The following is a 16,189-nucleotide window of genomic DNA, read 5'->3' as shown; positions in this document are numbered from 1 at the left end:
AACCACTTACTGTCTTGGATGTGAAAGCTCCTTCTTTGGCCTTTCTATCTCTTTGTTGGCCACCTTGTCCTCTTTTTACTGGGTCTTCTCCACCCCCACTCCCACTTACCTCAGCAGGTGTCTTATTTCCCAGCTGCTGGGAGATGATGCTGAAGGTCTGTGGCTGTGCCCCTTGCTCCTGGCACATGGTGAGGATCACACGGTCAGCTTCCCTGTAACCCAGGTATCATGATTAACCCTAGGGAGCCACATGGATGTGGTCTATGCTCTTTTCCAAACACACGTCATCCACCCTTACCTACCTTGTCCACAGGACAACCTTTTCCCCAGTGGAGCTGACCTTGCTGTTGTTGGCACACACTGTAGCTTCTGTGGCCTTTGGCTGCTGCTCCCCCTCTGGACCCTTGCCCTGTGTTCCACTGTCTTTAGACAAACCCCCTCTAGGGGCTTTGGGAGAAGTCTCTGACGTGTCAATTCCTGATGGAGATTCATGGACAGGGGATGTCCTGTCTCTTGTCTTCACCCTACCTCTGCTTGAGGGCAGCCATCTCTCTTGAGTGTCTGGTTTCCCGGACACATGTCTTCTCCCTGCATCTCTGGTCTTTGAGGAAACAGGACTCAGGAAGGAAGCATGGGGTTCCACGGTACCAGGCAATTGCTCAGTTTCTGATGCATCCCAGACCAGCATCAAAGCCTCTGACTCACCCACTGCCTTTTGGCCCTCCCTCTCTTTCTGAAGTCTGGGGGATGCCTTGGGGCAGGAAAGAACCTCAGGCCCAACCTGGTTTCTCTTAACAGTGTACAGTACAGCTCCAGTTTTGGGGGGAAATTGAGGAGTCTCTGGTGAATGAGGTGGTGGGCCATCCAGGAGGAGCCGTTCTGTAAGAGTCACTTCTCGAGGGGACGGCAAAGTGCCCCCCACTGGCAATCCTGCTTAGGAGGAAAATAAGGATCTCAGGGTACTGTCAGGATCAAGATGCACCTAAGCACGAGAATTTACCATAGGTCACTGTGGCCAGGTACTGTGCAAAAATTCTAATACAAAAGAGGGCCGGGCATGGTGGCTCACACCTATAATGCCTGCACTTTGGGAAGCCAAAGTGGTGGGATCGCTTGAGGCCAGGAGTTTGAGACTAGCCTGGGCAATATGGTGAGATCCCATCACTACAAAAATTATAAATAATAAAAGAGTTGGGTGGAGGTGGGGGGCATAATGTCACTTATGCAAAGATATAAAGTCCTACTGCCAAAGCTGAGAATGGCCCAGTCTTTACGATGTAGATTATAGTAGATTTGGAGATGGGGGAAGGGTTTTAGGAATGGAAAGAAAAGACAATGTTGAATCGCGTGAAATTTGTGGCATTCTTAATTCTGCAAGAGGAGTGAGGCCATAGGACAGAAAAAGCCTGAATAGGAGAAGGGCTTCCTATGGGTACATCAGTGAAAGAGGTGGTATATCCATCCCTGAAAAGGCTATTTATCCAGGCTCATGGAGGTTCCTGTCTGGAGTACAGGAGAATGAGACAGGAACAGAAGGGCTGGGTTGGCAGATCACTCACCTGAAACAGGCATCTCTCCCTTTCTGGTGGTCCTGACAGTCCTGCTCTGGGTGGCCTCAGTGCTCTCCCGCTCCTCTGGGGCTTCCTCTTCCGTCACATCCTTGCCCTGCCCAGCTTCCTTAGTTCCAGGCATAGGACTAGCCTCTCGGTGGGGGCTGCTGCCCACCAACTCATGGGGCTCCTTGCTCTTGTAGGATTTGCTGTCACAGACCTGCAGGGATGGTCTACTGGGTCAAAGGTGTCCTGACCGCCTATGTCTTTGATTGGGGCACACTAAAGGAAGAAGCCCTGCCTGATGCTCACCAAGTCAACCCACACGCATGTCTGCTCCAACAATTTTGTTGACAGAGTTTCAACTAGGTGCAGTGGTACATGCCTATAAACCTAGCTACTTGGGAGGCTAAGGGGTGAGGATCACTTGAGCCCAAGGGTTCAAGATCAGCCTGGGCAACATAGTGAGACTCTCTCAAATGACAACAAAAAGAAAAGATAGACAGGGTCTCAGATGACACAGATTATCTTGCCCAGGCTGGAGTGCAGTGGCTGTTTACACAAGCATGACCATGGTGGTACACTACAGCCTCAGACTCCTGGGCTCAAGTGATCTCCCAGGTGAGCCTCCGGAGTCCTCTGTTGCCCAGCTACTCCTCTAAGGATTTGATTTTTTTTCTTTTTTAAACACGGTCTCACTGTCACCCAGGCTGGAGCTCAGTGGTATCATCATGGTTCAGTGCAACCTCTGCCTCCCTGCTCCAAGGATTTTAAATTGCCCAGAATAGAGTATTGGATTCCATAACTCCTTCTCTTACTAAGAACTGTGTTTTTCCTGCCAACCAACTCCACTCTAGAGAACCAGGATTACTTGTAGAGACTATTTTCATGACAGAGGTTTATTTCATTTTCTAATATCTGAGGGAAATATTTTAAGTGGTATTTTGTTTTTCCAATTCCAAAAGTTTTACAGAATTCTCCTTAAAAAACAAAATCACGTATTTGTAGCAGATTCCATTTATTTTGCATACGTACACATATATGTGTACTGACTGTTTTTTTTTTTATATATATATATATGCCTTTTTAGGAATTCAGTAAGGTACAATTCTTGGTAGCAAACAATGCCCCCAGCAGCTCTGATACCCCTTAGGACCAGTACCCTTGATACTTTCCTCACCTTGCTGCTACAGTGGCTACAGCTCCGCCTTTTGCTCTTCTTCAACTTGGAATCTGGACCTCCTTCGTGGCAGGAGCAGGCACAGTCCTTGGTCCCATCTGGCCACTCAGTCTCCTAGGAGATACTTGGGCTTGATTAGCTGCCAAGTTTTTTTTGTGTTTTTTTTTTTTTTTTTTAGACAGAGTCTCACTCTGTGGCCCAGGCTGGAGTGCAGCGGCACGGTGTTGGCTCACCACAACCTCCACCTCCCGGGTTCAAGCGATTCTCCTGCCTCGGCCTCCTGAGTAGCTGGGATTACAGGCACGTACGACCACACTCGGCTAATTTTTCTATTTTTAGTAGAGACAGCGTTTCACCATGTTGGTCAGGCTGGTCTCAAACTCCTGACCTCGTGATCTGCCCCCCTCAGAGTCCCAAAGTGCTAGGATTAGAGGCATAAGCCACCATGCCTGGCCATATTTTTGGTACCAAGAAAGGAAGCTAAAGTTGTGAGCCATATGAGCACAACACAGCCCACCCTCTCCCCATGTCTTTTTTTTTTTTTTTTTTTTGAGACAGGGTCCGGCTCTGTCACCCAGGCTAGAGTGCAGTGTCACATTCATGGCTCACTGCAACCTCTGCCTCCTGGGCTCAAGTGATTTTCCCACCTCAGCCTTCCAAGTAGCTGGGACTGCGCACCACGCCTAGCTAATTATTATTATTTTGTTTTTTTGTTTGAGACAGTCTCGCTCTCTCTGCCAGGCTGGAGTGCAGTGGTGCGGGCTCAGCTCAGTGCAACCGCCGCTCCCTGGGATCAAGCGATTCCCGTGTCTCAGCCTCCCAAGTAGCTGGGATTACAGGTGCATGCCACCACGCCCATCTAATTTTTTTTTGTATTTTTAGTGAGATGGGATTTCGCCATGTTGACCAGGCTGGTTTCGAACTCCTGACCTCAAGTAATCCACCCACCTTGGCCTTGCAAAGTGCTGGGATTACAGGCGTAAGCCACAGCACCTAGCCTATGGCGAATTTTTGTATTTTTAGTAGAGATAGGAATTTGCCATCTTACTCTGGCTGGTCTTGAACTCCTGACCTCAAGTGATCCACCCACCTTGACCTCCCAAAATGTTGGGATTACAGGTGTGAGCCACCACTCCTGGACCCCTTCCTCTTTTATGTATCAACTTCTCACATTGCCTGGGGACATCAATAGCCCGAACTAGATTAAGGTCTATTATGAATCCCTGAAACAATCCCTAAATGACCTAAAGACTGACATATTCCAATTGCCCCAGATGTTTCAAGAAATATTTAAGTCAGACAAAATCTGAGGCAAAGTCACTGGAGACCTCCATCATGAGACACAATGTCTTTGTTTCTGTCTCTCTGTGCCTTCAGCTCTCCCATCTCTTCCAATCCCCTTGAGAACTTTGTACCCATGGAAGGCCCACTCAATGATACTCTGTTTAATAAACCCAAGACATAAGTACCATTATCATCCCAATTTATGATGAAGAAACCGAAACAAAGAGAGGTTAAATAAGTTTCTCAAGGTCATACAGCTACTAAGAAGCAGTTTCTCCCCAGGAAAGAGAAAAAACATTTGGTCAGGAAACATGAATTAAAAAAAAAAAAAAATACTACTTGAAGAGCAGTGACAACCAGTAGACTCTGCAGCTGGCTTACCTGAGGAGTTCATATCCTAGCACTGCCACTTACTAAATATAAGACCCTGACAGCAACCTCTCTGTGTCAGTTATGTCTTCTGTAAAATGCAAACAAGAGCAATCTCTCCAAAGGATTACTGTGAGAATTAAATGTGTCAATAATCCATTAAAATACTTCGCAGCAATGCCTGTCACTTTGTAATACAACTAAGTATTAGCTTCTATCATTATTATTAATATGGGAAATCTTGTTTCTACTTTTTTTTTTTAACAACAAGCTCATCCTCAATTGGCTCTATTTTCTCACATGAGCAAAAACGAAAAAGTTGAGGCCGGGCGTGGTGGCTCACGCCCGTAATCCCAGAACTTTGGGAGGCCAAGATGGGCGGATCATGAGGTCAGGAGATCGAAACCATCCTGGCTTACATGGTGAAACCCCGTCTCTACTAAAAATACAAAAAATTAGCCAGGCGTGGTGGCGGGCGCCTGTAGTCCCAGCTACTCGGGAGGCAGGAGAATGGCGTGAACCTGGGAGGCGCAGCTTGCAGTGAGCCGAAATCATGCCACTGCACTCCAGCCTGGGAGACAGAGTGAGACTCTGTCACAAAAAAAAAAAAAAAAAAAAAGAAAAGAAAAAGTTGAATTAAGGGTAATAACTCCGAGCTAGAGAGAAAAGGGGAAGAAACAAATCCTTCTAACTAGGGAATCCTAAGGCCCCTGCAACAACGGCACTGTTTTCCCAAAGGCTCTGCATGTCTGTCTCAGCCTGACCTTTGGTTTGTTCTCCATGATTGTCTCAGATCCTAGAGTCTTTCAACTAGAAACCTTGGGCCATAGTAAGCCAGAGAAATGATTAGTGAGAAAACGCAAGGCTTGATTCATGAAATATAGATGCTTTTCAATAACCTGGCATACCTTATCATAATTTTAGGCCGGGCACAGTGGCTCACACCTGTAATCCCAGCACGTTGGGAGGCCGAGGCGGGTGGATCACTTGAGGTCAGGAGTTCGAGACCAGCCTAGCCAACACGGTGAAAACTCATCTCTACCAAAATTACAAAAATGTGCTGGGCGTGGTGGCATGTGTCTGTAATTCCAGTTATTTGAGAGGCTGAGGTGGGAGAATCGCTCGAATCTGGGAGGTGGAGGTTGCAGTGAGCCAAGATTACACCACTGCACTCTAGCTTGGGTGACAGAGCGAGACTCTGTCTCAAAAACAAACAAACAAAGAAAATACCTTATCATGATTTTGGACCCCGATCTCTTTTTTTCTCTTGTTCTTTGAGGCTGTGGGTATCTTGGGAGGCTCCTCCTCTTCTTCCACATCAGGCAGGGCCACTTCTTCAAAGCCATCAAACTGAGAAGGAGTTGGTGCTGCTCAGCACAGACACCAGGCCAATATCCCTCCCACGTGTGGCCTCCCCGCTTCATAAGGCTACAGCAGCCTCAGGGCCTATACCTCATACTCCTTCTCCTCAGTCCAATTGATCTCTTCAAAGTCACCCATCCGGCTAGCTGCTGGGCGCAAGTGGTCAAAGAAGATAGAAAACTCATCCTGTAGGTGGTCGTGGCCCTTGAGGAGCTGCCACATCTGTGTCTTGAGCTGAGGAGAATCACAGAGGGAAAGAGGAAGTCTCCAGAGCCTCTCTAGGCTACCCTTCCCAACCAATCCCATATACCTCCATGTTCTGCTTTCCTAGTCAACTGGGAAACACACAGAGACTCTGCCTGGTAACAAAGAATACTAAAACTTTCTCTTCCTCCTTAGCTGCCTACAGGGGAAGGGTACTAATACTAGATTTGACTCCTAACGATCCCACTCTCCACTCTGCCCTACTGGTCTCCAGCTAGGACACTACCCCAAGCAGAGCAAGGAGGTAAGGCCCCTCCCAGGCCCCAGAACCTCCGTCCTTGAACATCCCTTCCAGGACATCCATGGCATTCCTGAGCCTGTGAAGATTAGACAGTCTCTGGTTTCAGGTAGCAATCCCTCCCTACCCCAGTGCTTTATGCTTTGGGTAAGCCTAAAAAGTCCTTGCCTTGTTCATCTCCTCCAGGAAGCCCATGACACTCCAGAGGCAAAAAGGTATGGAGTAGGTTGGGGAAAGAGACAAGGGAAAGGCCTAAGGCCCAGAAGACAACAGGAAGAAAGCAGGACAGGAAAGAATACCTCGGTGATCTCCTGCGGAAGGCAGTCTGCACAGCCCTGGAGGACCTTGATAATCTTCTGGTGGTGTGAGGGGTTCTCTGCAAAGCAAATCTCCAGCTGCCGAAGGAACTTGCGGCTCTTCTCAAAAGCCTGCTGCTCCTCAAACTACCAGAGTGCAAAGTGGACAAAAGAGGAGTCACAATACAGCTAGAGCAGGACTTGAGGGTTCTAAGGATAAGAACTAGTGGACCAGGACACAAGAGATGACAGAATCCTGGTTTAAAATTCTAGTTTACGCCGGGCGCGGTGGCTCAAGCCTGTAATCCCAGCACTTTGGGAGGCCGAGACGGGCGGATCACGAGGTCAGGAGATCGAGACCATCCTGGGTAACACAGTGAAACCCCGTCTCTACTAAAAATACAAAAAACTTAGCCGGGCGAGGTGGCAGGCGCCTGTAGTCCCAGCTACTCGGGAGGCTGAGGCAGGAGAATGGCGTAAACCCGGGAGGCGGAGCTTGCGGTGAGCTGAGATCCGGACACTGCACTCCAGCCTGGGTGACAGAGCGAGACTCCGTCTCAAAAAAAAAAAAAAAAAAAAATTCTAGTTTACAACTATGAGATCTAATTTAAAACCCTAACCTCCATCCATCCACCTTGGACCACTGGTGGGTAGCCACCCAAAGCAATTAAGATGTGAGCAACAGCTTCAAGAGATGTACGTGTTTCAAAGTGTTTGCTGTTTTATGAATTGTGAAATCAAGACACCAAAATTCATATGATACTTTAGAGTTTATATTACAAAGAATTTTCAGGCTACACAAGGTGGCTCATGTAATCCCATGTAATCCCTGTAATGCCTGTAATCCCATGTTGGGAGGCCAAGGCAGGAGGATCGTTTAAGGCCAGGAATTCAAGACGAGCAACACAGTGAGACTATGTCTCTACAGAAAAATTTAAAAATTAGGCAGGGGTCATGGTGTACACCTGTAGCTTGAGCTACTTGGGAGGCTGAGGCAGGAGAATCCCAGGGGCCTGTGTTGTCCAGGCTCGTCTCAAACTCCTGGCTACAGGCCAGGCACAGTGGCTGACGCCTGTAATCCCAGCACTTTGGGAAGCCGAGGTGGGCAAATCACCTGAGGTCAGGAGTTCAAGACCACCCTGACCAACATGGTGAAACCCCGTCTCTACTAAAAATACAAAAATTAGACAGGTACGGTTGTGCATGCCTGTAATCCCCGCTACCAGGAAGGCTGAGGCAGGAGAATCACTTGAACCTGGAGGCAGAGGTTGCAGTGAGCACAGATCGTGCCACTGCACTCCAGCCTGGGTGACAGTGAGACTTTGCCTCAAAAAACAACAACAATAACAACAACAACAACAAAACTCCTGGCTACAAGGGATCCTCCCACCTCAGTCTCCCAAAGTGCTGGGATTACAGGTGCCAGCCACTGTGCCTGGCCATTGTCTCTCTCTCTTTTTTTGAGACAAGGTCTTGCTCTTGTCATCCAAACTGGAATGCAGTGAAGCAATCATGGCTCAGTGAAGCCTCAACCTCTCAGGCTCAAGTGGTCCCCCAACCTCAGCCACCCAAATAGCTGGGACCAAAGGTGTGCACCATCACACCCAGTTAATTTTTAAATTTTATGTAAAGATGGGGTCTTGGTACGTTGTCCAGGCTGGCCTCAAACTCCTGAGCTCAAGCCATCCACCAGCCTTGGCCTCCCAAAGTGCTGGGATTACAGGTGTGAGCCACTATACCTGGTCGACATTATCTCTTTAAAAAATTTTTAGCCAGGCGCAGTGGCTCATGCCTGTAATCCCAGCACTTTGGGAGGCCAAGGCGGGCAGACCACAAGGTCAAGAGCTCAAGACCATCCTGGCTAACACGGTGAAACCCTGTCTCTATTAAAAATACAAAAAAATCTAGCTGGGTGTGGTGGCGGGCGCCTGTAGTCCCAGCTACTCAGGAGGCTGAGGCAGGAGAATTGCTTGAACCCGAGAGGTGCAGGTTGCAGCAAGCTGAGATCGCACCATTGGACTCCAGCCTGGGTGACAGAGTGAGACTTCGTCTCAAAAAAAAAAAAAAAAAAATTTTGGCCAAGCATAGTGGCTCACACCTGTAATCCCAGCAATTTGGGAGGCTGAGGTGGGCGGATCACCTGAGGTCTGGAGTTCAAGACCAGCCTGACCAACATGGAGAAACCCCATCTTTACTAAAAATACAAAATTAGCTACGCGTGGTGGTGCGTGCCCGTAATCCCAGCTATTCGGGAGGCTGAGGCAGGAGAATCGCTTGAACCTGGGAGGTGGAGGGTGCAGTGAGCAGAGATCGCACCACTGCACTCCAGCCTGGGCAACAAGAGCGAAACTCTATCTCAAAAAAATAAAATAAAATTTTTTTTTTCACATATACACTGATTGGATCCTCATAATAATACCAGAAGAGAAAATGGGCATCACACATTATACACAGAACTACCCCACTGTCACTTAACCCTAATAAAACTCTTAGAATAATCTCATTCCTCCCTTTGTTCCTATTTTTGTGACAAGAAGTCCAGGACTACTGGGATATCCCTCATGTTTAGCCTCCTATTCTGCAACATTTTACATGTTACCGTACCACAGTGGCCTTCCTAGACCACTGTGTATAAAACCACCCCTCTAGTTTCCTTTCCTGCTTTATTTTTCTGTAAAACATGATCACTGTAAAACATTGTATACTACATATTTCACTGTTTATACTTCTTTTTATAATTTATGTTTTATATATTATATATATATGTTTTCTGGAGTATCATCTGAACTTCCCCATGAAAACATAAGCTCCATGAGGGCAGGGATTTTAGTCTTTTGTAATTGCTATATTCCTAGCAATTGAGGTCAGGAATTGTCTGACAGTTAGGAGGCACTTAACAAATACTTGTTAAATGAATGTCTGGCTTGATACCAGTGAGAAGCAGAGAGCATATGCCTCACCCAAAGTCTCCTTTGGCAACTACAGGTAAAACCCTCTCATTTATCATGTAAAGAAAATGGGAGCATGGGATTGGAAAGATAATCCCTTGAAAAGACAGAGGCTCTTATCACTCTGGGCTAGGGGACGTCTGTGTGTCTGGAAGGAGTTGGGAGATTGAAACAGTCTTATTCAACCCCATTCAATCCCAGTCTCACTCTGACCCAGAAGTCCTAGTGTACTTATTTTCCCCATTCACTTACTAATCCACAGGCCAGAGCTTGCTCAGGTAACAGGAAAGCAGCAAAGTCTTTCAACAGCTGAGGCCAGTCTTGGAGCAGAATTTGCAGGCTTTTGTAGAGATCTACAGCCGTCTGTCTCTGGGTACTTGACTCAAATTCATAGATGACTTGAAGGAAGTCTTCATACTTGCCAGGGATATGTTGTAGGGCTTCTCGTACCTACACGGGAAGACTTTCAATCATCAACACCCTTTATTTGGGCCACAACAAGCAATAAGGGTACAAGGGAGAAGGCAGGGTTATGGTTAGAGAGCTCCAAGAATTATCCATCAGAGGCTGTACCTCCAACAGATCTTAACATCTGACTGTTAATGGAAGACACAGAGCAATAGGCAAGGTAAAGATCTTTTTCTGGGAGTGAGCAAGTAAAAAAACATTTTCCAAGTTCCACAGCTCTACCCACAAAACCAAGTAATGCTTTTCTCTGGGTTGCAGCCCTAACGTTTCCTTACTGATTACATCCTCATAATGAAATAGGTAACATGTGTTTGTACATGTATTTCAGCATGGGCGTAATCTGAGAGTAAATAATACCTAAGTTAGGAATATCAGTAAAATACTAGGAGATAAGAAAAAGCTATGACTATCATTGCCAGTATTCTGCTTTCCAGGGGGATAAAGGAACCAGGTGGTTACCAACAGAAGGATATAGTTCTCCAGGACACTACCAAGAAGAGGTTGGCTTACGTCTTTTTTTTTTTTTTTTTTTTTTGAGACAGGGTCTCATTCTGTTGCCCAGGCTGGAGTGCACTGATGCAATTATGGCTCACTGCAGCCTCAACCACCTGGGCCCAAGTCATCCTTCCACCTCAGCCTCCCAAAGTAGCGAGGACTACAGGCATGTACCACCATGCTTAGTTGATTTTTTAATTTTTGTAGAGTTGGAGGTCTCCTATGTTGCCCAGGCTTGTCTTGAACTCCTGGACTCAAGGAATCCTCCTACTGTAGCCTCCCAAAGTGCTGGGATTATATGCAAGGGCCACAACGCCCAGCCTGGTTCATGTCTTTTCTTTTTTTTTTGAGACACAGTCTCACCCTGTCACCAAGGCTGGAGTGCAGTGGTGCGATCTCGGCTCACTGCAACTTCCATCTCCCGGATTCAAATGATTCTTGTGCCTCAGCCTCCCCCGTAGCTAGGATTACAGGCGCCTGCCACCACGCCCAGCTAATTTTTGTATTTTAGTAGAGACAGGTTTTCACCATGTTGGCCAGGCTGGTCTCGAACTCCTGATCTCAGGTGATCCACCTGCCTCGGCCTCCCAAAGTGCTGGGATCATAGATGTGAACCACCATGCCCAGCTGGTTCATGTCTTAAGAGCAATGTATTTCTCTGAAATCCACTTGCTGGCCAGTGTACCCACTGTCTTTCTTCTCAAGCCAAAGGTTCTATAAAGGTCCTTATCAGCCCACCTAATAAAGTCACCACCTCCCACTGATGATGGTGGTATCATTTTTCTGCCAATCTCTAGTAAACAGAAGGATGATGGCAGGGTATTAACAATAAACATACTTATGATTGAATTCTATGTCTCTTTGTGGTTCTGTCACAGAGATCTTTTGCCAGAAAAGCCAACATAGAGGAATATGATGCCTGCTGTATAGCCTGAAAAACAGACGTCATTTTTAAAAACATCTCCCTTGAGGAAGCAGCCACATTCACAGAGACTGGCAGTAACAGGAAGCAGCATTTGCCTACCCTGGTCAGATAAGCTTGGGCAAAGGCCAAGTCCTTCTGCTCCCTGAGGGGATCTCGTTCGAGAATGTCCTCATCATACAGCAACAGCAGCTTGGAGGTGTCCTTGCTGGCCCGAGCCCGACTTCCCCGCTTGTTGCGAGCTCGATGATTGTTCCGGCCCTTTCCAGCAGCTTTGATGCTGTCTCCTTGTAGCACACATGAAAAACATTGTTTCTCTGTCCCTAAACCCCTGCTCTTCCCATTCCACCACATGCACCACCCCAGCCAAATCCTATTCAATATTATGGAGCAAGTCAAGGAAAAGGTTGTTGGGAAAACGGTATGAGAAGTAAGTCTGTCAAGTCAGCTCTATGCAGAGTCTGCAGTGTAACTGCCTTAATTGGGATGACAAGATAATCAGCTACTTCATATTGAGAAAGGAAGTCTAAAGAGCAAGTGTGGCTTCTGTAGTGCTCTTGAGAGACTATGTCTGGATGAGGAACAAGCAGTGTTTCCTGAAATAAACATGGGTCTTAGCCCCACACATGACAGATAAGGTAACAATCAGTTTAACGAAGTGAACGGTCAGGTGCAGTGGCTCACGCCTGTAATCCCAGCACTTTGGGAGGCCGAGGCAGGCGGATTATAAGGTTAGGAGTTCGAGACCAGCCTGACTGACATGGTAAAACCCTGTCTCTACTAAAAATACAAAAATTGGCTGGGTGTGGGGGTGGATGCCTGTAATCCCAGCTACTCAGGAGGCTGAGGCAGGAGTTTCGCTTGAACCTGGGAGGCGGAGCTTGCAGTGAGCCGAGATCATGCCATTGCACTCCAGCCTGGGCAACACAGCAAGACACCATCTCCAAAAAAAAAAAAAGAAAGTGAAGGAAGCTAATATAAATCTAACAATGGATGAGAATCAAATTAAAAATTTCTGAGTATCTGTTCTCCACAAAGACACCACATTAAACGTGTTTTTGGAGTGGGGGATTGCAGAACAGATCCAGAGGGTTTCCTCTGGAAATCCTCCACCTGGTTTATAAGCTATCCACTCTGAACACTGTCCTCTAGACAACGAGGTTAAGTGAGACTGGTCCTTCAGTATAGGCTTGCCTAACTCACCTGGTGGAGTTCTGCTGGTTTCCACTTCTGGAGCAGTCTCAGATGAGGCAAAAGTAGAAGGAGGCTTCTCAGCTGAGTCTCCAACTGCTTCATCCATCGTTTCATCCTCTTTCTGCAGGCTTTCCATTCCTTCTGCTTCTTCTTCCTCCTCTTCTTCCGGCTCAGAGTTCTCCTCCTGAGAATTCTCTTCTTCAGACTCACCCTCCTGACTCATGCGCCTTTCAGATGCCAGCCAAGTCAGTTTCTCCATTGTTTCCTGTAAAACCCTCCAAAGAGTACTTATAATGGCTCCTAGTGGCTCATGAATTGCAGAACAGCACAAAGCTATATCAGGATAATCTGAAGTTAAACAATGGGGAGCCCACCACAGCTGTCAGAGGGGAATTCCCTGAGTTACGAAATCCCAGCAATAGGCCAGGTACAGTGGCTCACGCCTGTAATCCCGACACTTTGGGAAGGTGAGGTGGGTGGATCACTTGAGGCCAGGAGTTCAGGACCAGCCTCGCCAACATGATGAAACCCTGTCTCTACTAAAAATACAAAAATTAGTCAGGTACGGTGGCATATGCCTATAATCCCAGCTACTTGGGAGGCTGAGGCACGAGAATTGCTTGAACCTGGGAGGCGGAGGTTGCAGTGAGCTGAAATTGTGCCATTGCACTCCAATGTGGGAGACAGAGTGAGACTCCGTCTCAAAAAAAAAAAACAAAAAACAAAAAAACAAACACACACACAAAACAAGACAAAAAAAAGAAATCCCAGTGATAGCTGACATTCGGCCTGACAGCAGGAGAGGGGAAGAAGTTCCCTTTTACAAACTTCTGTAACCTGAAGATAGTTTTCAGGCTAGAGTGCGATGGTGCAATCTTGGCTCACTGCAACCTCTGCCTCCCAGGTTCAAGCAATTCTCCTGCCTCGGTCTCCTGAGTAGCTGGGATTATAGGCAGGCGACACTACGCCCAGCTACTTGTGTATTTTTAGTAGAGACAGGGTTTCTCCATGTTGGTCAGGCTGGTTTTGAACTCCCGACCTCAGGTGATCTGCCTGTCTTGGCCTCCCAAAGTGCTGGGATTTATAGGCGTGAGCCACCGCGCCAGGCTATTTACACTTTTTTTTTTTTTTTTTTTTTGAGACGGAGCCTTGTTCTGTTGCCCAGGCTGGAGCGCCATGATGCGATCTCAGCTCACTGCAGCCTCCATCTCCCGGGCTCAAGCGATTCTCCTGCCTCTGCCTCCCGAGCAGCAGGGATTACAGGCACCCGCCACCACGCCTGGCTAATTTTTGTAGTTTTAGTATAGATGGGGTTTCACGACATTGGCCAGGCCAGTCTGAAACTCCTGGCCTTGTGATCCAACCACCTCAGCCTCCCAAAGTGCTGGGACTACAGGCATGAGCCACCAAGCCCAGCCAATTACTATTTTTTAGTTTTCTAAGGCATCTAAAGTATGGTCAGGTGATTCAATTTAATGTGTAAATCAGTTTAATATAATCAGTAAAATTTCATCCTTTCCATCTCATTTTACCTCAACTTCACAATCATGTTCCATAATGCATTACAAATAAATAAAAATGATTTTAGGACTATCCATAGTGTAGCAAGCAAGCAAGTGGCATATCAATAAATTAAACATATTACTGAGTCCACAAAATACTTGAGAATATTCTCCAGCTCTCACCTGGAGTTCTGGGACAGAAAGCACAGATTCCTCAGAAGCTGATGACATTTCATCTTCCTCATCTTGGGTGAGGTCATCAAAGTCCTCTTCTTCCTCTTCTTCCGGCCCGTTCTTCTCTCCTCCAGTTTCTGGCCCAACTGGAGTCTCCACTGACTGACCATCAACACTGGGTGAGTCTTCTGGCTTCCCTGGGGGGCTACTAAGCCTCACTTCAGGATCCATCGAGGACAAAGCATTCTTTGATGATCCTTTGTTCACATCTGTCCCTGATGTTCCTTCATCAGGGTGCTCTTGAGAAGATGAAGGGGTTTTAGCTGGCTGACTCCTCTCCTCTTCCTTCTGTAAGACTGTCTGTTTCTTTACCTCTCTAGCACTGTTCAACTCCTCGCTTGCGACGCCAGTGTCCAATTCCACAGCATGTTCCTCTTTGATGTCATCACAAATGTCACGCTCAGGGGATCCACTGATTTCCTCTGTAGCATCTTCAGGTTCCATCTTGACAACTTCCTCTAAATCCCCAGAGGAAGAGTTGTTTAGAGACTCCTGGATGCCCTGAGGCAGCGGCTCCAGAGCTTGTCTTCCCTCCTCTGTTTTCACAACAGTCCAGCGACAGGCACTGTTCTCTGACAATCCTTCTTGGCACTCTGCATCTGCTGGTGGAGGCCCTGGGCTATGTTCCACTTTGGGGAAAACAGTAGCAGAGAGAGGAGATAGTTCCTGGGGCTCTAATTTGGGTTCTAGGCCCTGAAAGGCATTTTCCCCATTAGCCACAGCACAAGCAATGTCCACATTCACGTGGGCCTTATCTTCAGGGGTGGATGGTATAGGAAGATTCACAGAATTGCCAGAAACAATTAAGGGTGAGACAGAGGAGGCCACAAGGGGCTGGTTCAATTGACAGGGGAAGGAAGTAGGGTTAACCAAGAGGGTGGTAATGGGAATAGTCTGGGGACTCTGGGCCACAGCCGCATTGACAGGCTGGATCATGTTACAGCCACTGCCAAGGCTCACAATCTTCACAGTGGTAGCAGGAACAGTGAAGATAACAGATGCAGGGTGGTGGATAACAGGGGCAGGTTTCATACAGGGAGAGGCCTTGATTCCCCTTCTCTTTGAGGGTCTGCGTCTCACATATGGCTTCCGAAACTTAGAAGGGGCAAGGGAGGGCAGCATTACCTTGGGCACAGGGGCAGAAGAGAGCAAAGTCTGGGACTCAGACAGAGGGAAGCTTGTCCTGCCCTCAGGGGGCATAGCAGGCAGTGCTGCAGGAGACTCAAAACTCTCACCTCCACTGACCCCCAGTGGAGGGACACCTGGAACTGTCTGTAAGACAGTGGCTGGCTGGATCAGGTGAGGAATCCGGACCACCATTTTGCTCGGAGGGGCTTCTGAATGAGTTGATCGGGCTGGTGTTTTCCCAGGGTTGAAGCTAGGCTGGAGAGAGGGGCTGGGTTGGATAAGGAGGGGTTTCAGGACTGATGAACGCTTCTGTCTCCAAGCCTTCCTGGGGAAACGGGTGGCAACTGGCTTCAGTTTCAGGACCACACCCTTAGGCAATAGCAGTGGGTACCGAGTTTCACTCTCCAACTCCGAGTTGTCTTTTTCTAGGCCATGATCTGAGTTGATCTCAGTGGTTCCAGTCACATGTCCTACCTCTCTAGCACCATCAGCCATGTGCCGCAGTTCTTCCTGGATGGATGGCAGACTGGCCTATTGGAAACAAGAACACTCTGATCCAGCATATGTCAGAATTTGGGAAAAAGAAGCTTGGCACAGTGGCTCACGCCTGTAATCCCAGCACTTTGGGAGGCTGAAGTGGGCAGATCACTTGAGGTCAGGAGTTCAGGACGAGCCTGACCAACATGGTGAAACCCCATCTCTACTAAAAATATAAAAATTAGCTGGGTGTGGTGGCATATGCCTGTAATCCCACC

At 47.6% G+C, this 16,189-nt stretch overlaps 1 protein-coding gene across 9 annotated transcripts in view; it reads right to left on the bottom strand.

Annotated features, from left to right (window-relative positions):
- Window positions 1-16,189, bottom strand: part of LOC105498266 (gon-4 like) — a 102,070-nt gene that overhangs the window by 1,635 nt on the left and 84,246 nt on the right. For 5 of the 9 annotated variants that reach the window (XM_071083925.1, XM_071083947.1, XM_071083932.1 and 2 more), the window contains 11 exons: window positions 14,256-15,965; window positions 12,580-12,835; window positions 11,479-11,663; window positions 9,744-9,941; window positions 6,547-6,690; window positions 5,836-5,979; window positions 5,614-5,733; window positions 2,731-2,844; window positions 1,560-1,770; window positions 303-930; window positions 110-212 (listed from right to left, as the gene is read on the bottom strand). In XM_071083925.1, coding sequence (XP_070940026.1) covers window positions 110-212; window positions 303-930; window positions 1,560-1,770; window positions 2,731-2,844; window positions 5,614-5,733; window positions 5,836-5,979; window positions 6,547-6,690; window positions 9,744-9,941; window positions 11,479-11,663; window positions 12,580-12,835; window positions 14,256-15,965 — 3,813 coding nt within the window. Of the gene's footprint in view, window positions 1-109; window positions 213-302; window positions 931-1,559; window positions 1,771-2,730; window positions 2,845-5,613; window positions 5,734-5,835; window positions 5,980-6,546; window positions 6,691-9,743; window positions 9,942-11,478; window positions 11,664-12,579; window positions 12,836-14,255; window positions 15,966-16,189 lie in introns of those variants that run through there. The other 4 variants (XR_011616243.1, XR_011616242.1, XM_071083937.1 and 1 more) reach the window with 3 other exon arrangements.

Source organism: Macaca nemestrina, chromosome 1, assembly GCF_043159975.1.
Source record: "Macaca nemestrina isolate mMacNem1 chromosome 1, mMacNem.hap1, whole genome shotgun sequence".
In the NCBI taxonomy this organism is placed as follows: domain Eukaryota; kingdom Metazoa; phylum Chordata; class Mammalia; order Primates; family Cercopithecidae; genus Macaca; species Macaca nemestrina.
This window is presented reverse-complemented; position numbering and strand designations above follow the sequence as displayed.